The sequence below is a fragment of the Orycteropus afer genome, unplaced genomic scaffold, assembly GCF_000298275.1.
Source record: "Orycteropus afer afer isolate SDZICR_OR568_19922 unplaced genomic scaffold, OryAfe1.0 scaffold00107, whole genome shotgun sequence".
In the NCBI taxonomy this organism is placed as follows: Eukaryota; Metazoa; Chordata; class Mammalia; order Tubulidentata; family Orycteropodidae; genus Orycteropus; species Orycteropus afer.
In genome coordinates this window covers 5,054,396-5,071,563 of record NW_006921694.1, presented here as the reverse complement: position 1 = coordinate 5,071,563, position 17,168 = coordinate 5,054,396, and the positions used below count along the sequence as shown (strand labels likewise).

General features: G+C 37.4%; 1 protein-coding gene across 1 annotated transcript in view; it reads right to left on the bottom strand.

Moving 5' to 3' along the window:
• Window positions 1–8,490, bottom strand: part of TENT2 (terminal nucleotidyltransferase 2) — a 97,013-nt gene extending 88,523 nt beyond the window's left edge. The window contains exons 1-3 of the mRNA XM_042781330.1: window positions 8,351–8,490; window positions 8,064–8,153; window positions 6,010–6,247 (exon numbers count right to left, since the gene is read on the bottom strand). Of these exons, the coding sequence (XP_042637264.1) occupies window positions 6,010–6,247; window positions 8,064–8,153; window positions 8,351–8,490 (468 nt within the window). The remainder of the gene's footprint in view (window positions 1–6,009; window positions 6,248–8,063; window positions 8,154–8,350) is intronic.
• Between the last annotated feature and the right edge of the window lie 8,678 nt (window positions 8,491–17,168).

The following is a 17,168-nucleotide window of genomic DNA, read 5'->3' as shown; positions in this document are numbered from 1 at the left end:
CAAGGAGATGGATTGATACGGTGGCTGCGATGATAGGCTCAAGTATAGCAGGGATTGTGGGGCTGGCGCGGGATCGGGCAGTGTCTCCTTCTGCTGTGCACGGGGTTGCTATGAGTCGGAAACCACTCGACGGCACTTAACAACATAACAATAAAGAAGTACATAATGTAATCTACTCTAGAAGTTTCAATTGTCACTTTTATTGCAGGTGACTTCAGAATCCATATCTCTGACTCTGACCGGCTTCTGAAATCCAAACATACAAAGTGAGTTAAGCTACAATACATGCTTCTATAATACCAATTGGTGTCAATGGAGAAGTTGTATTAATATGTATGTGGAGCTGAAATTTTGTGATTATAATCTTTACAAGAAAGAAAAAAGCCCTCAGCTTGGCTGCTACATAGGCAGGAGTCCTTGTATATCTAAATTAAAAATAAGCATTTGCATCCAGGATTCCCTCTCAAAACAGCACATTCCAAGCCTTGCACAGCTCTCTGCTGGTACATTTTCTTCTGCATCTACCTTAACAACAGCCTCACTGACTCAGAGCTCCACATCTCAGCGCCCACCACAGGCCAGCATTTCCATTCTACTTTGTATATTTCTAATATCTCCTCCAGCAGCATCCACCCATGCTAAGATGCCTGCCTAGTCTGTCCAACTTATCTCACAAGGCATCAATTATTATTCCTAAGAGTGTTCTGATTACAAAATTGTTTAGGTTTTGAGTAGTCTGCTCCAACTCTATTTTCTCATAAGCTCTACATGTTTACAGGGAAACCATGAGGTTTCTCAAGAACACAAATGTTAAAGCAAATTTTGCAACAGTTCCAAATGTCTCTATGTCTTTTGACTAGTTCCTCGATCAGCTAATATTCACAAAATCTAGGTTCCTTATCTGTTAGTACCCCAGAATCCAATCATTGGAATTAATGATGTCTCCTCTCTGCCCCCATAGCTAATCATTGCACACTTTCTATCAGTTTTCCTTATGCATTGTCCTTCACATCTTTTCCACCACCATTTGCCATAACTGAAAGCGTCACCTCTCATCCGGGTGAATTTAACAGTCTCCCAAGGTGATCATCATCTTCCAGGTCTTCCTCATTCCAACCAAACTGCACTATACTGCAAGAATCATCTTCCTAAAAATAAATCTGAATGTGCTATTCCTCTGCTCAAAAACTTTAAATCATATTTATAGTGCAAAAGACTCTAATCCTGGGGTCTGATAGAGCCTGGTGAAACCCCTGAGACTATGGCCCCTACCTGCCCTCAAGGTCTGGAATTGAACCCACTCCTGTGGCTTCCAGCCAAATAAAAGACAGGCATACAAACTGAACATTTACATTAGGTAGATACACTCCTAGGAGAGCTCAATCATGGGAGAAAACAAGGGCAGTGTATGCACAGGGAGACAGCTAGGGGGGGGTACAGCAAGAGTACATGGGAAGGAAGGACACAGGAAGAGATGACTATGAGGAGGAAGTGGGAAGAGAGTTGTTACATTGTAGGAAGGAAGCTGCAGTCAATGTCATGAGACAAAATGTGTATGAACTGCTGTATGGAAAAGGAAATTTGCTCTGTAAACTTTCACCCAAATCACAATAAAATTTTTTAAAAAAAAGACCCTAAACCAGTGCTCCACTTTTATCTCATACTGAACCCTCCCCCTTCATTTTACACTCTGGCAGAGTTAAACAGATATAACCATATAAATGGTTGAGTACATTCCCAGCAAAGAGAGACACTCACCAAATATTAGCTATTGTCATAAATCATCTGATATTATAGCTATTCTAAGAAAGCCATCTCCCTACCCTTGAATTATTACAGACAAGAGCTAAATACTGGTTGTACCACTTACTAGCTATAACCTTGAACAAGCAATTAAGTTTTCTGAACCCCAATAAAACCTATGCCATGGATTGCTGGAAGTGCTAAATGAGACTGAATATGTAGAATGCCTAGAAGAGAAGAGGTATCAGTAAATGTCAGTTTTTTAAAAAAAAAGTATTCATTTAATGAATAAATACAGAACTAACTGCTTGCTTTCTTCCACCACAAGGCAGAAGGAGAGTAGCAATCAGATAAATTAGTTTGACTACAAGTTCTATCTTTATTCCTCTAAGATAAAGGGCTCAAAGATTTAGGAGTTTTTTTTTTCTATGCTGCTAATAAGCAAAGGAAAACATCAGTAACTGACCGTGCTTTGCCAGATGATTTATACTTACTAATATGAGTTATTTACTGAGACTCAATATATGCCTACTCCATATGCAGAGGTCAATAATTCCAATAGTATACTATTACAAACATATAAATACATGCAAAAATAGAGAGCTTTCAATATTCATACATAATAAATTCCATTAAAAAAGCCTACAAATATCCACATATTAAAAACTCACATATAATAAAAGGTTCTCATATATTCATTCAAAGAGCTTTCAGATTTTATTTCTACCATGTGCTTCTGCATTATAGCACTACAGGAATTTCTTTGAAATGAGAAAGCAAAGAAAGGGGAAAGATGGGAGAGAAAAAAAGGAATGGCACTAAAACATCCCAGGTTAGTCTTTTCTCATTTTACTTCCCCCCACATACACATATACTGGTTTCGTCTGAATGTTTTTCCTACCTCTTGGTAAGAAAAGAATGACAAGAGGAAGAAGGAGCAGTCTTTTCAACAAACAATGCCAGGAAAACTAGACCAAAAAGAATAGCAAAAGAATAAAGTTGGACCTTTACTTCACACCATATACAAAAATTAAGTCAAAATGAATCAAAGACCTAAGGGTAATAGCTAATAATATAAAACTCCCAGAATCCACAGGCATCAATCTTCATGACATTAGATGAGGTAACATCTAAGATAGGATATAAATCACAAGCAAAGAAAAATAGATGAATTGCAGTTTATCAAAATTGAAAGCTTTTGTGCTTCAAAGAACACCCTCAAGAAAGTGAAAGCGGCTCACAGAATACGAGAAATTTACAAATCATGTATGTGATAAGAGTCTAGTATCCAAAATGTATGAGAATTCTTACAACTCAATAATTAAAGACAACCAAATTTAAAAAAAAAAAAAAAGCAAAGGATATGAATAACTAGTTCTCCAAAGAAAAAATGAAAATGGCCAATAAGCATATGAAAAGATGTTCAACATCATAAGTCTTCCAAAACAAAAGCCACTGCCATCGAGTCAATTCTGACTCACAGCAACCCTACAGGACAGACTAGAACTGCCCCATAGTGTTTCCAAGACCATAATCTTTATGGAAACAGACTGCCTCATCTTTTTACTGCAGAGCAGGTGGTGTGTTTCAGCCTCTGACCTTTTCGTTAGCGGCCAACTGTTTTAATCACTGTGCCACCAGAGCTCCTCATCAGCCATCAGAGAAATGCAAATCAAAATCTAAGCAAGATACCACTTCACCCCTACTAAGATGGCTATACTCAAAAAGACAGACAACAATACGTGTAAGCAAGGATATGCAAAAATTGGAACTCCCAGACAATGCTAGTGGTAATATAAAATGATACAGCTTTTTTAGAAAAAAGTTCTTCAAAACCTTAAATATAGAATTAGCATCCAAAACCAAAAAGAACTCACTGCCATCAAGTCGGCTGTGACTCATAGCAACCCTCCTTGGGTTTCTGAGGCAGTATCTCTACGGAACTAGATACTATTTGTTGTTGTCGTTGTTATGTGCCGTCGAGTCGGACCCAACTCATAGCGACCCCTCCTTGGGTTTCCAAGGCAGTATCACTATGGAAGTAGATTGCCCCATCTTCCTATATGACCCAGTAATTATACTCCTAAGTATATACCAAAGAGAAATGAAAACATACACCTATACAAAAACTTGTACACAGATATTCATAGCACCATTATTCATAACCAAACTTGATGGCAGTGAGTTCAAATAATTCAAATATCAACTGATGAATACATAAGCAAAATATATCCATACAAGGGAATATTATTCAACCACAAAAAGGAATAAAGTACTGATACATGCTACATGAATTGAACATTAAAAACATTATAGTAAGTGAAAGAAGCCCATCATAAAAGGCTGTATTATATTTATATGTAATATTCAAAATGGGAAAATCCACAGACAATACATTATTGGCTCCCAAGTAGAGTGAGAGGGGAAGAAATGGTGAGTAACTATTATTGAATACAAGGTCTTGGGGGGGTGATGAAAAAGTTTTGGAATTAAGTAGTAGTGATAGTTGCAGAACTTTGTGAATATACTGAATTGCACACAATAAAATGGTCAATTTTATGGTATCGTTATGTATTAATTTTAAAAAGAAAGAAAAAAGAATTCAACATTAAAAGACAGCACAACTGTCTTTTAAAGGAAAAAGCAGATATTGCCCTTTTGACCCAACATTTTCTGTACACTTATACGTTCCAGGGGAGCGCTGGTAGCGTAGTGCCTAAGGCAACTGACTGCTAACCAGAAGGCTGGCGGTTCAAACCCACCAGCCACTCCTAGGAAAGAAGATGGGGCAATCTACTTCCGTAATGATACTGCCTTGGAAACCCAACAAGGGGTCACTATGAGTTGGGTCCGACTCGACAGCACATAACAACAATATATTCCAGACCTATGCTGATTACTAAAAAATCAAAGATGAGTAAATAATAATAAAATTACTACACTCCCTTCAGGCTCCTTCTCCTTAGCCTATGTTGTTGTTGTTGTTGTCAAGGATTTCATTTTACTTGGATCTACAACCAATGCCCATGAAAGCAGGAGTCAAGAAATCAAGCAACTGTATTGCACTGAGCAAGTCTGCTGCAAAATATGTCTTTAAAGTGTTTAATAGCAAAGATGTCACTTTGAAGACTAAAGTAGGCCTGACTCAAGCCACGGTATTTTCAACAGCCTCATATGCATATGAAAGCCAGACAATGAACAAGGAAGCCTGCAGAAATGATGCACCTGAATTGTGGTGTTGGCGAAGAATGATGAATGTACCATGGACTGCTAGAAGAACAAACAAATATCTTAGAGAAGTACCACCAGAATGCTCTTTAGATGCAAGAATGGCCAAACTTTGTCTCTCATACTTTGGTCGTTTTGTCAGAAGGGACCAATCACTGGAGAAGGATATCATGCTTAGTAAAGTAGAGGGTCAGCAAAAAAGGGTAAGACCCTCAACAAGATAGAGTACCAAATGGCTGCAACAACGGGCTCAAGCACGGCAACAATTGTGAGGATGGCACAGAATCGGGCATATTTCATTCTGTTGTACACAGTGTCACTATGAGTCAGAACCAACTCAACAGCCTCTACCTAGCAACAACAGGGTAGCTTTGAAAATACAAAAAATAAAAAGTGTAAGCTACAGACAATCCAGGAGAATGTAAACAATTACATGACATTATAAATAGATCAGTTACACAGGATTTTTTTTTTTCTTAATGTTTCACTAATAATGGAGAGGGAGAATATACTTCTAATACTTGGTGTTAAATAATATATTGTTCCTGAATGCTGACAAAGTCATTTTCTAAGAATAATTATTTAAAGTGTTTCATTTCACATTTTTAAAATGTTTGCAAATAATATTTTTGATAAATCTTTGATTATTTAACACTTAGAATGTATGACTTCCTCGGTGATCCTTGGATTCTCTACTTTTTTGACATTCAAAAACCTCAGGATAAAGAAAAATAATACCAAAATAAAATGCTTTTTAACACTTTATTAAAATAAACATCTGAAAACTAATTTTGGGCTCTAATCCCAGTTTTTTGTGAATCAGGGAAAATCTGATTTCCTAATAACTGATTTCCCTAAAAGAACAGCTAATAAAAATCAAAGCAGTATTTTAACAGAATATTGGTTGAACAATACTTTAAACAGTGGGGAAAAAAAGACATGTTCCATTTAACATAAAACATTAGATATTTCTGATACTTTTTATGCATTATTTATCTGAATTTCGCAAAAGATAAAACCAAAAGCTTTCATTATTACCTTATCTTTGGCCTCTGGCAGTGTGATTTCTCTAGGTTCTAAAAATGATATTTCTTGAAAAGGTGGAACACATCTGACTATATCTGGTACATAGTGTGCATGGAACAATGGCGGCATTGAGTATCTTCTTTCACCCGATAAAGGCACTATTTGGTTAACTACGGTTGGCTCTTGGTGGGGTGAATGGAAACGCTGCCGTTTACCATCAAGAGGAAGATTTTTCTCATCACTTAATCTCCTGAAAACAAGCAATATTCCTTAGTGATTAAAGACGTAACTTTCCGTTTTCAAATAGAAAACAACAAAAAATATGTAAATATCATAACAGATAATGGCAATATATGACTCTTTTAGCAAAGTTACATTATTAGCTCTACATACATTTTAAATAAAAACATTTCTTTCAGCACAAGAAATGTCTCTCAATAAATACTTTTATGAAAAATGAGTAGCAATAATACATACAGAAAAACAAACTACATGCACATACTGGGTTAGTGTCCTGCAATTCATCTTAGCAGTGAAAACTTTTTAGGAAAGCTTCCATTTATGGAATCACTAAGAACAAAAAGATCCAAACACTAACATAAGGAATATAAGTAGTTGAGCTGAGTGTAATACATTAAAAAAAAAAAAAAAGTTGTCTTTGAATCTATTTATATTCTGATTCATAAACAGGAAAGACTGAATTTAGATACTTACTTTTAACCAAGAGGTTGGAGATTCAAGCAGACCTGGAAACCTGCTCCTATAAATAATATAGCCTTGAAAACCCTACAGGGCAGTTCTACAGTCACACAAGGTTGTTATGAGTCAAAATCAACTCGATGGCACACCACAACATTCTGAGTGCCATTTACTGGGAATGCCAATTTTTATTTTAAAAATATGTATAACTATGAATTAATACAATTTATTTCCATTGGCTATCAAGACATTTTTTTTAAAAGAAAAATCTGAATAACATCAATACTTTTAAAATCAGTATACAGCTTTCCACAGTGACAGCTCTGAAGAACTGTGGTGCTTGTAAGCATGGGTTCTAGAGCCATACTGTCCGGATTCAAATCCCAGCTATGCCACTTTCAGCTGAATTTTTAGCTGAATAACTATTTATATAATCTCTGTGTGCTTCAGCTTTCTCCTCAACAGGAGAGGAGAAAGTACTTACCTCCTAAAGTGATATAAATCAATATCTGTAAGTCCTTAGAACAGTACCTGCCACATAGTGAGTGTTTAATAATACTCAGCTAGTGTTATTTTAGAAGCTCTGGTAGCACAGTGCTTAAGGCACTTGATTGTTAACCAGAAGGCTGGCGGTTCAAATCCACCAGCCACTCCTCGGAAGGAAGGGTAGGCAATCTACTTCCGTAGTGATACTGCCTCGGAAACCCAAGGAGGGATCGCTATGAGTAGGGGCCGACTCGACAGCACATAACAACAACAACAACAGTGTTATTTTTAATTAGACATAAAAATTACAGAATATTTATATAGGTTTTAAAATAATAGCAATATCTTATAAATATTACCAAATCTTATTTTAATAGCTACATATAAAGTTTCATTATAATTATTCTTTAATATGTAAATTTCTTTTAATCAGATAGGCTACAATCAATTGGCTCCTGAATAAACTATAGAAAACGTCATGGCATATAGATTTTCACTATAGTATTTGTTGTAATGGAATGTTACCTGTATAAGATTTAGATAAAATCAAAAGAAAAACACAGAATACTTTACTAGAAAGAAGCCCATATGATTTTAGTTTAAAATCTTAAGCGAAAGTAGTTTTCTAAAAAAAAAAAAAAATGTAGCTTTTTCCACCTATAACTTATAATAATGGCATGAACAAATCAACCAAAGAATCTTCAAAATTAAACAAATTAGATAAAAGTTTAAAAATTCTGTGCTTGGGTTGACTGCACAGGTTCCAGAAAAGCAAAATTTAGGGCAGAGCTGTAAATGCAATTTTAACACAAGACACGTTACCATACAGTTCTCAAAACTGCCAAATTTTCTTGTAAAACAATTAAGTGAGAAGTACTTACTTCCTTCCTCGGAATAAAGGGGAGGTTGAAGTCTGTATTGGACTGACACTTCCGTATGTCAACTGCTGTAATGACACAGCTCTAGACAGGCTACCAAAACAAGAAAGAACAGTAACATACATATTTTTTCTAAAAATAAACAATTCAGAAAAAACAAAAATATTGTTCTGATCAAAAGAAAACAAGATGTGATAACATTTTCTCTACTTTCAAATGTTTCACACAAAGGTTTATGTCAAATAGAAAATGAAATCTACAAATGACATGAGACAAAACACCATACTTACTCTGCATTCTGAAAGTTGAACTGTGCATCTATAAGCTGCTGGTGTGAATAAAGAGTTGGTGACAGGGCAAAGACGTTATTATGTTGTTGATGGTTTGGAGTGAAGGGAGGGCGACCCAAAATTGAGGAGTTTGGGAACATGCTCTTGTTCACTAAAAGTGAACATGTATTCTTCTACCTAGAATAAATTGTAAAAAACATTAAATTAGTATCACTTAAAGACATTAACTCTAATAACTATTATATGCTTTTTAAAACAATTACAGGTAGTCCCTGACTTACAACAGGCTTCCATTCTGACTCCGAAAATCAGTTCTGATGTAAGTTGAATACCTTTTTTTTAAGTTTTCATTATTCCCTGCTATATAGCAATGTTTTGAACATAAATCAACACTGAACATCTGCAACTGAACATCTGAGAATAATATCATCAGTATTGTACATGTTACAACAATGTATGTAATACATATTACTAATGATAAGATACCCAAAAGAAAAAAAAAAAAAAAACAGAAGGTTGTAAGTGTGGTTCATGTTCATAGTTACCATATTGAGTCAGGGACTACATTAGTTACCTTACCAAGTGTTACAGATTGAAATGTGTCCCCAAAAAATTTGTGCTTTAAATCATAACTTCTATGTCTGTGGTTATAATCCCATTTGAGAATGGGTTGTCTTTGCTATGTTAATGAGGCAGGATTAGTGTAGGGTATACCTTGAGTCAATTTCTTTTGAGATATGAAAGAGATATCAATTAAGCTACTAAGGCAGAGAGAAGTAAGCAGAGATGGAGGAAGATAGATGCCAAGCTATATGAAGATTGCCCAGCAGCAGAAACTAAGAAGAAACATGGACCTTCCTCTAGAACCAGCAGAGAGAGAAAGCCTTTCCCTAGAGCCAACACCCAGAACTCAAGCTTCTACCCTTCTAAACCATGAGAAAATAAAATGCTGTTTGTTAAAGCAGCCTACCTGTGGTATTACTGTTAAGATACCAAGTTATGAATTTCATTTGCAAAGTTACTTTAAAAATTTTTAAAAGATCCCTTAAGTTCAACTGTAAGGAGCTCTGGTGGCGTAACAGATCAGGCATTTCACTGCCAACCAGAAGGTCAGCAGTTCAAACCCACCAGCTGCTCTGTGGAAGCAACACAGGGTGAGCTACTTCCTTAAAGATTTACAGCCTTGGAAACCCAATGGGGGTCGCTATGAGTCAGAAATGACTCGATGACAATGAGTTTGTTTTTTTGTTTGTTTTCTTTAAGTTCCACTGTGGTAACAAAAACCTTATTAATGAGTTAATTTTAAATCTAGATTAACAATATATTATTTTTCAAATGATAGTAAAATACATCCAAGTTTTTAATTTTCTGATGAATTTTCTCTAACAAATTTACCCTAGTATCAGCAATCTTTTGGAAAATCAAGTTATCATTACATACTCTGGGGGGTGGGGGGAAGAACGACCCCAGAAAGACAGTTAATGAAATCCTAAAGATTCTTACATTTCTCTTCAGTCTAAATTATTCAAAGGTATGTCCCTATATGACAACCTGATTCCTAGAATTTGGATCTTAAAAGCTCTGATCAAACAAGGAAGGAATTTGTATCACTCCACAACTATTTATAAAATTCTGGGATTTCCCTCAATGTCTAAATAACTTATATATAAAGGATTCCTATTATAAACAGGGCTTATTCCATATTAATTGGAGAAAATCTATATACAAAACAATCTAAACCCCGGAACTCTTCACTAACCCAGGCAGGACACATTATTCTTTTCAATGACTGGTCTAGAGAGGCTACAGACTTACAAAGGGTAGGGTAAGGTACCAAATCGAAAACAAGTGTTAAAATCTATAAACTGACTTAAATGTTAAATTGAACATGAAGTTAAATTAATTTCTATGCTTAGTTCACAAAAAGCTGAAAGTGCCTACATACACACACATAGACAAATATCTACCTTGACAACCCTCCCCAAAGCAGGCAATTATAAAATTCTTCTCTGGAGAAACTGAAAGGGAAGCTATCTAATATGTTAACAAGATAACCTATAACATATTAACAGTTGGGGGTCCACCAAGGAAAAGCCAAGGGAGCTCGTATGATCAATCTACAATGTCTACTAGTTGACGGGCCCCACCCATGTACACAGACCTTCAAATTGGATTCCTGGGATGCCAAACTTAGAATAGACATCCAGAGAAAACTGGAAGGAAAAAGGATAAGGAACAGAAAAAATGTCAGAAATAAAAAAAAATTCCAAAAGCTCACTACAACTAATGAAAAGACACTCCATACATAATACACGATGAGTATGCTATTCTAAAAACAGTAAGAGCCCTTGGAAATTACAAATTGAAAGCTGAAAAGGTAACACTGAAGAAATCTTTTACAAAGAAAAGAAAGGAAAAAGTGGCAGAGATAGGGAGGAAGTAAGGCCACAGTAAAGAAAATATGAGAGAATCCAAATACGTGGTCCAACACCCAACATTATAATAGAAGTTCCAGAAAGAACAGATAATAGGGAGAAGTAAATTACCATATAAATACACCAAGAAAATGTCCAGGACTGAAAGACACCAATCCCCAGAATGAAAGGACCAAATGACTATAAAGCACAGGGAAAAATACACATGAAGGCATGTTATAGTGAAATTTCAGACTATCAGGGGAAAAGAAGTATATAAAATATCCCAGAGAAATACTGGGATCCTTATACATCATGATTTATGTAATTGGTGTCACTGAATTATACATGTAAAAAATGTTGAATTGACAAATACTTGTTACATATATTTTTACCACAAAAAAAAAAGAAGAATTTTTAAAAAATATTCCAAAGAGGGTGAGTCTTATAATCAACAAAGACCTAAAAAATCAAAACACTTGGATTTCTCAATAGCAACAGTGGAAACCACAGACACTGAACTAATAATGCCTTCAAGGGAAATGCTTTTCTAGCTATTATTCTATATCCTGCTATACTATCAAGACAAGGAAGAATAAAAACATTTTTAGACATCTGAGTATCTCAAAAGAAAATCTGAGGTCTGGGAAAATGGAAATTTAGCAAAGAACAGAGACAAAGAAAATACGCAGGATGGTGGTGAAGGGAAGTAACCAGCTCAAAGTAGAGCAAGAAGTTAGAGGACTTCAAGGGGAAGAGATCCAAAGGGAGGGAAAAAAAAAATAACTGATAGACTGCCTGATATTCTCAACCACAGAGAGGAGTTCCGCTAACAGAGCACAAATAATTACAGGCATAGGGAAAAGCAGAAGTCAAAAATGAAAGAAATTACTAAACTACAGCAAAAACACACTCAAAAGTTGATGCAAAAAAGAAAATATAATCACAGTAGTTACCTACTTGGTTCTTATATTAATATAAACATTGAATATACTTACTTTAGAAAAATTGTGATATATATTTATTTTATATAATTTATTATAGATTTTTTTTATCTTATAACCTGTTGCCATCAAGTCAATTCTGACTCCTAATGACCCTATAGGACAAAGTAGAACTGCCCCCCAGGGTTTTCAAGGCTGTACTCTTTACGAGAGCAGACTGCCACATCTTTATCCTGTGGAGTGGCTGGTAGGTTTGAACCTTTGACTTTCTAGTTAGCAGCCAAGCGCTTAACCACTACATCACCAGAGCTCCTTATTTATTTTGTATAGTATAGTATAGTATAGGAGAGGGAGGGAGGGAGGGAGAGAGAGGGAGAGAGCGGGAGAGAGCGCGCCCACTCTGGTAGCATAGTGGCTAAGGCACTTGACTGCTAACCAGATGTGACTCAAAGTGACCCCTCCTTGGATTTCTGAGGCAGTATCACTACGGAAGTAGATTGCCCAACCTTCCTTCCGAGGAGTGGCTGGTGGGTTTGAACCACCAGCCTTCCAGTTAGCAGTCAAATTTAGGCACTGCACCACTAGACCTCCTTTTAAGAAGCACTTTAGGGAATTCTAAAACTTAAAAGTACACTCAATAATTGTGGATTGCCAGATTCAAGACAGACAACTAAAGCCTTCTACAATTGCCCAGGTTAGCTCTCTTTCTTGGCCTTTTTTAGTTTCTCTAACCCAGCTCCCCAAAATACATTATATCTATTTCATAGAATTCAGAGCTAGCTCCCTAAAAGACATAGTATCTACCTCGTAGCATGCATGAAATTTATATTGAACACAATTCATTGTAATGAATTTTGCCTGATATTTCATTTTGTTGGAATACAGATACTATAGATCTAATCAAACAAGAAAACAAATTTTGTAACAAAAAAAACTAGAATTAAAATGTGCCACTTTACAGATTTACCAGTTTACAGTTAAAATCCCAGACACAGTATTTGTATCTGTAATAGTATACTTATGTTTTTCTTCTGGACCCAAATAAGGGCCAATAAGCATGTATTCAGACTCCAAGTCCTAACAAGACAAATTGCCTAGACTTTGCACCTCATTTCTATCTCATTATGTGATCAGATCCAAACTAAGAATAAATCAAAAGGGGTGTTCTGGCCCACAACTACTCTACAAAGCTAATAAGCAATTATCCCAGGCTTAAAAGCTTAGAAGAATTTCACAGCTAAAAATTTACTCTAGGTCTGATACCTAGTTTGCTGTTGTTGTTATGTGCTGTTGAGTCAGCCCCAACTCATGAAGACCCCTCCTTGGGTTTCCAAGACAGTATCACTACAGAAGTAGATTGCCCAGCTTCCTTCCCAGGAGTGCCTGGTGGGTTTGAACCACCAGCCTTCTGGTTAGCAGTCAAGTGCCTCAGGCACTACGCTACCAGAGCTCCCGATACCTAGTTTAGCCTACCATAAATTCCCAGAGAAGCATGAAAGCTTTTGAGGGATCCCTGCAAAACTAAGTATCTGTGAAGTTCTCCACAATGTCAAGCTTGGCTCTCAAGTAAGGCACGTAACCAATTAGGCCAGCCTTTGAAATAGGAAGGAAGATCATTCCTAGGTAATTTAACCAATGGCATTCAATACCCCAACCAAAAGCCCATGAATTTCAATTCTTCTAATACACTTTTTCCTAACATATTTCAACACTGGCTGTGACAAAGACAAAGTAACACCAAAATAATAATCTATGGTAAATAATACAAAGAATCATTTTTTTAAACAATCATCTTTCGCATAGAGTAAAATTGTTACCATAACATAATTAAGGGAACCATTACAAAATTTTAAGTCTTTTTTTAATATTCAGAATGAAACCCTTCTTCACTACATAGAGAATTTTCTATATAAAACATTATTCCGTGTTAATTATGATAAAAGGTGTGACAAATTTTATCAAAGGTAAATAAAACCCAGACATTGGCAGTATCCTATTTTTCTTAGTTTGAAAGCTATCAGTTTCTCAATCTGTACTACATATAAAATTAAATAATCTAGATCAAATTTTAAACCGTTCAAATCTTTGAACTGATGCACTGGTTTTTACCTTAAATTTTAAAGACTGCTTCCTGATTGACTCAACAGGAACTTATACAGGCTTATTTTTAAGTAAACATACATGAGACATAGAGTAACCAAGTGGTTTCCAGAATAATTCCTAGTGATACAGTACTTGGTTTTATAATTTACATCCTGAAGTTTCTTTTCTAAACGTGACTCTCCCCCAACAAATTAGAGTACACTCAGGGTTACATAATTCCTTCATCATCAGGAATCCTTGTAAACTAGAATCTATCTAACATTTAAAAAAAAAAAAAAAACTTATCTAGCTAAACCAACTTATCTGTCCACTTTGTCCAAATGCCTTTGATCCCTTAAGCCACTTCTTTTCTCTCTCCACAATGCAAAAAGTTCAATTCTAAAATTCTCCTCACACTATCAAAATCCACCTATAGGATTTAAATTGGACAATCTATTTCACTAAGAATAAAAGTCAATAGAACTATTAAAAATAATCTAGTCATATAGTTTCAAAATGGACCTTTCTTAAATCATTGATAAATGGCCTGTTGTTTCATATGAAGCCTATCTATTACACATTTCCAGATCAGACAAAATTGAAATTATCCACACCAACAAACAAGTGTTACTGTTACTGGCTATTAATTACTACATATTGAGAGTCTTGTGGCTGTTGATCAATACATGTTAAAAGCTTTGTGGAACTGACCCATATGATAGGATGTTGTTGTTGTTATGTGCCGTTAGTCGGACCCGACTCATAGAGACCCCTCCTTGGGTTTCGGAGGCAGTATCACTAAGAAAGTAGATTGCCCAACCTTCCTTCTGAGGAGTGGCTGGTGGGTTTGAACCGCCAGCCTTCTGGTTAGCAGTCAAGTGCCTTAGGCACTAGGCTACCAGAGCTCCCATACGATAGGATGGTATTTACTAAAACAGTATGTGACCTGTAATACAAACAAATGAACTTGTTCGTTTTCATTTCCTCACAAAATTGTACACCACACATCTGTTACCAAGGTGCCAATTTAGCTTGAGTTTTACTTTTTCTGTTTCTTCTCTGTTCACCCTATTGACATAAACTATCTAAATAAATAAATGCTATTTTAAACAAAGGGCTGAAAGGGATGATAATACAACACCGAGAACTTGGATCATCTGTAAGTTATCTGACACATAAATACCTAGTGTTCTTGCCCAGAAAGAGATTGAGACTATTTACAATGGCTGAACCAGGAAAGAAGCACGTACAACTATCAGTCATGGCCTGTGCATTTTCCTGTAAAGTAAAGAACTAAAGCAATTTATGTCTATTTAACTAAAAGCCTTAAAGAAAAATGCCTTATAGAATTGTTAGATACTTACCTTAGTTCTTCACACTCTCTGAAACACCATGCAAGGGTCCCAAGACAATCTTCCTCTTTGGGTCCTAGACGGAGAGCAGAGCGGGACGTGGGGGCGCGAGAGAGAAAAAACGAGTGAGAAAAGTAAGCGGTCCAAAGATTCTTCAAAAAATATATCAACCTGTGGGAAGCCGACAAGTCTAGGATAACTAAAAACTACGTCTGGAACGTCCCACTCAAAACAAAACACTACAGTTTCAAAAAAAGTTCCCCGCGCTCCACCACCAACAGGGGCCTACATGGTCGCGTCCCTGTCTAAAATCCCCTGAACTCACAGGTGTCCTTGGGACAGGGCTAAGCAGAGCCTACCGGCACTGCCCGCACAGGAGCTCCAAGGCCCGAGCGGCGACGGCCGGACGCGCCTGGTCGTAGCTTTCACCCGAGTCAAAGAAGGTAGGGGCCCGCGGAATAGCTGGGCCTGTCTCCGGCTAGCAATCAAAGCCCTGGGCGTGATTGCCAGGGGAAGGGAAAGACACGGAAAGACAGGGCCGACTAGGGTGTGAAAGCTGGGGGCCGAAGACCAAAAAGTCTCCGAAAAAGCGGCGTAAATAGCTCTGTCAGAGACACCGGAAGATCTACGCGACCCCGGATGGGAACAGCCAGCAAGATGCGAAAGGTCACACTTCCTGCACCCGCCTCAACCCCTCCTGCCAGCTCAGTGATCGAATGCGCATGCTCGTGCCTGCAGATCTCCAGGTTTGGTTGAGATGGTTGTTTCGCCCGTGCGGGTGAGGGAGTAAAATTGTTAGGATTGTCCTGAGATGAGAGGGAACAAACAGTAGGCGGAAGACTACGTTTGGACCCTCTTCCCGAGCTCAGGCGCAGCAGCTTTTGTTCTCATAAACTTCTTACTGGTCTTTATCACATCTCTGAAGAGGCGTATCGAGGATATGGAAAATCGGGCATGCCCTGGACTTCACTTGAAGAGAGGGAGAATGCCAATGAGCAGTTTCTAATGGCCATTTCATTTTGCACCGCCGACTGTGAGAAATCATTCAGCATTTTAAAACTAAGGCCTCAGTATCCCAGTGACTACTACCTAGCAAGCGTTCCCTAATGCAGTTTTCCGCCACTCTTATCCATCGGATCAATATTAAGCTTTAATTGTTGTTTCTTACCTCCACTGACCTGAGAGGTTCTTGGGTACGAAAATGCCTTATTTACCTCTAAAATCCAGATCAGGGCTCTGCCTATAATAATAGATAACATTCGCTCATTCAATAAATATTTACTGTTATTTCTTCGAGTGAGCTTTGGTATTGTTAGATGTGGTCGAATGGGTTCTGAACTCATAGGGATTCTATGTACAACAGAACAAGACGCTGCGGGTTCCGAACTCATATTAGGCATTCTATGTACAACAAAGGAGCTCTGGTAGCATAGTGGCTAAGGCAATTGACTGCTAACCAGAAGGCTGGCGGTTCAAACCCACCAGCCACTCCTCGGAAGGAAGGTTGGGCAATCCTACTTCCGTAGTGATACTGCCTCGGAAACCCAAGGAGGGGTCGCTATGAGTCGGGGCCTACTCGACGGCAAACAACAACAACATGTACAACAAAACAAGACGCGCAGTCCTGCGCCATCCTCACAATTGCCGTGTTTGAGCCAATTGTTGCAGCCAATGAGTCAATCCATCTCATTGAGGAACTGCCTTACTAAGGCATTTGACTCCTAATAAGAAAGAAGCCTGGCAGTTCAAACCCACCAGCCACTCCTCGGAAGGAAGGTTGGGCAATCTTTTTCTGTAGCGGTACTGCCTCAGAAACCCCAAGAGGGGTCCCTATGAGGTGGATCCAACTGGATGGCAGTGAGTTTGGTTTTTTGGTTTTCTACTTTACCAAGCATGACGTCCTTCTCCAGGGACTGGTCCCTCCTGATAACATGGCCAAACATGACACAAAGTCTCATCCTGGCTTCTAAGGAGCATTCTCCTGTCTTCTTCCAAGACATTTGTTCATTCTTCTGGCAGTCCATGG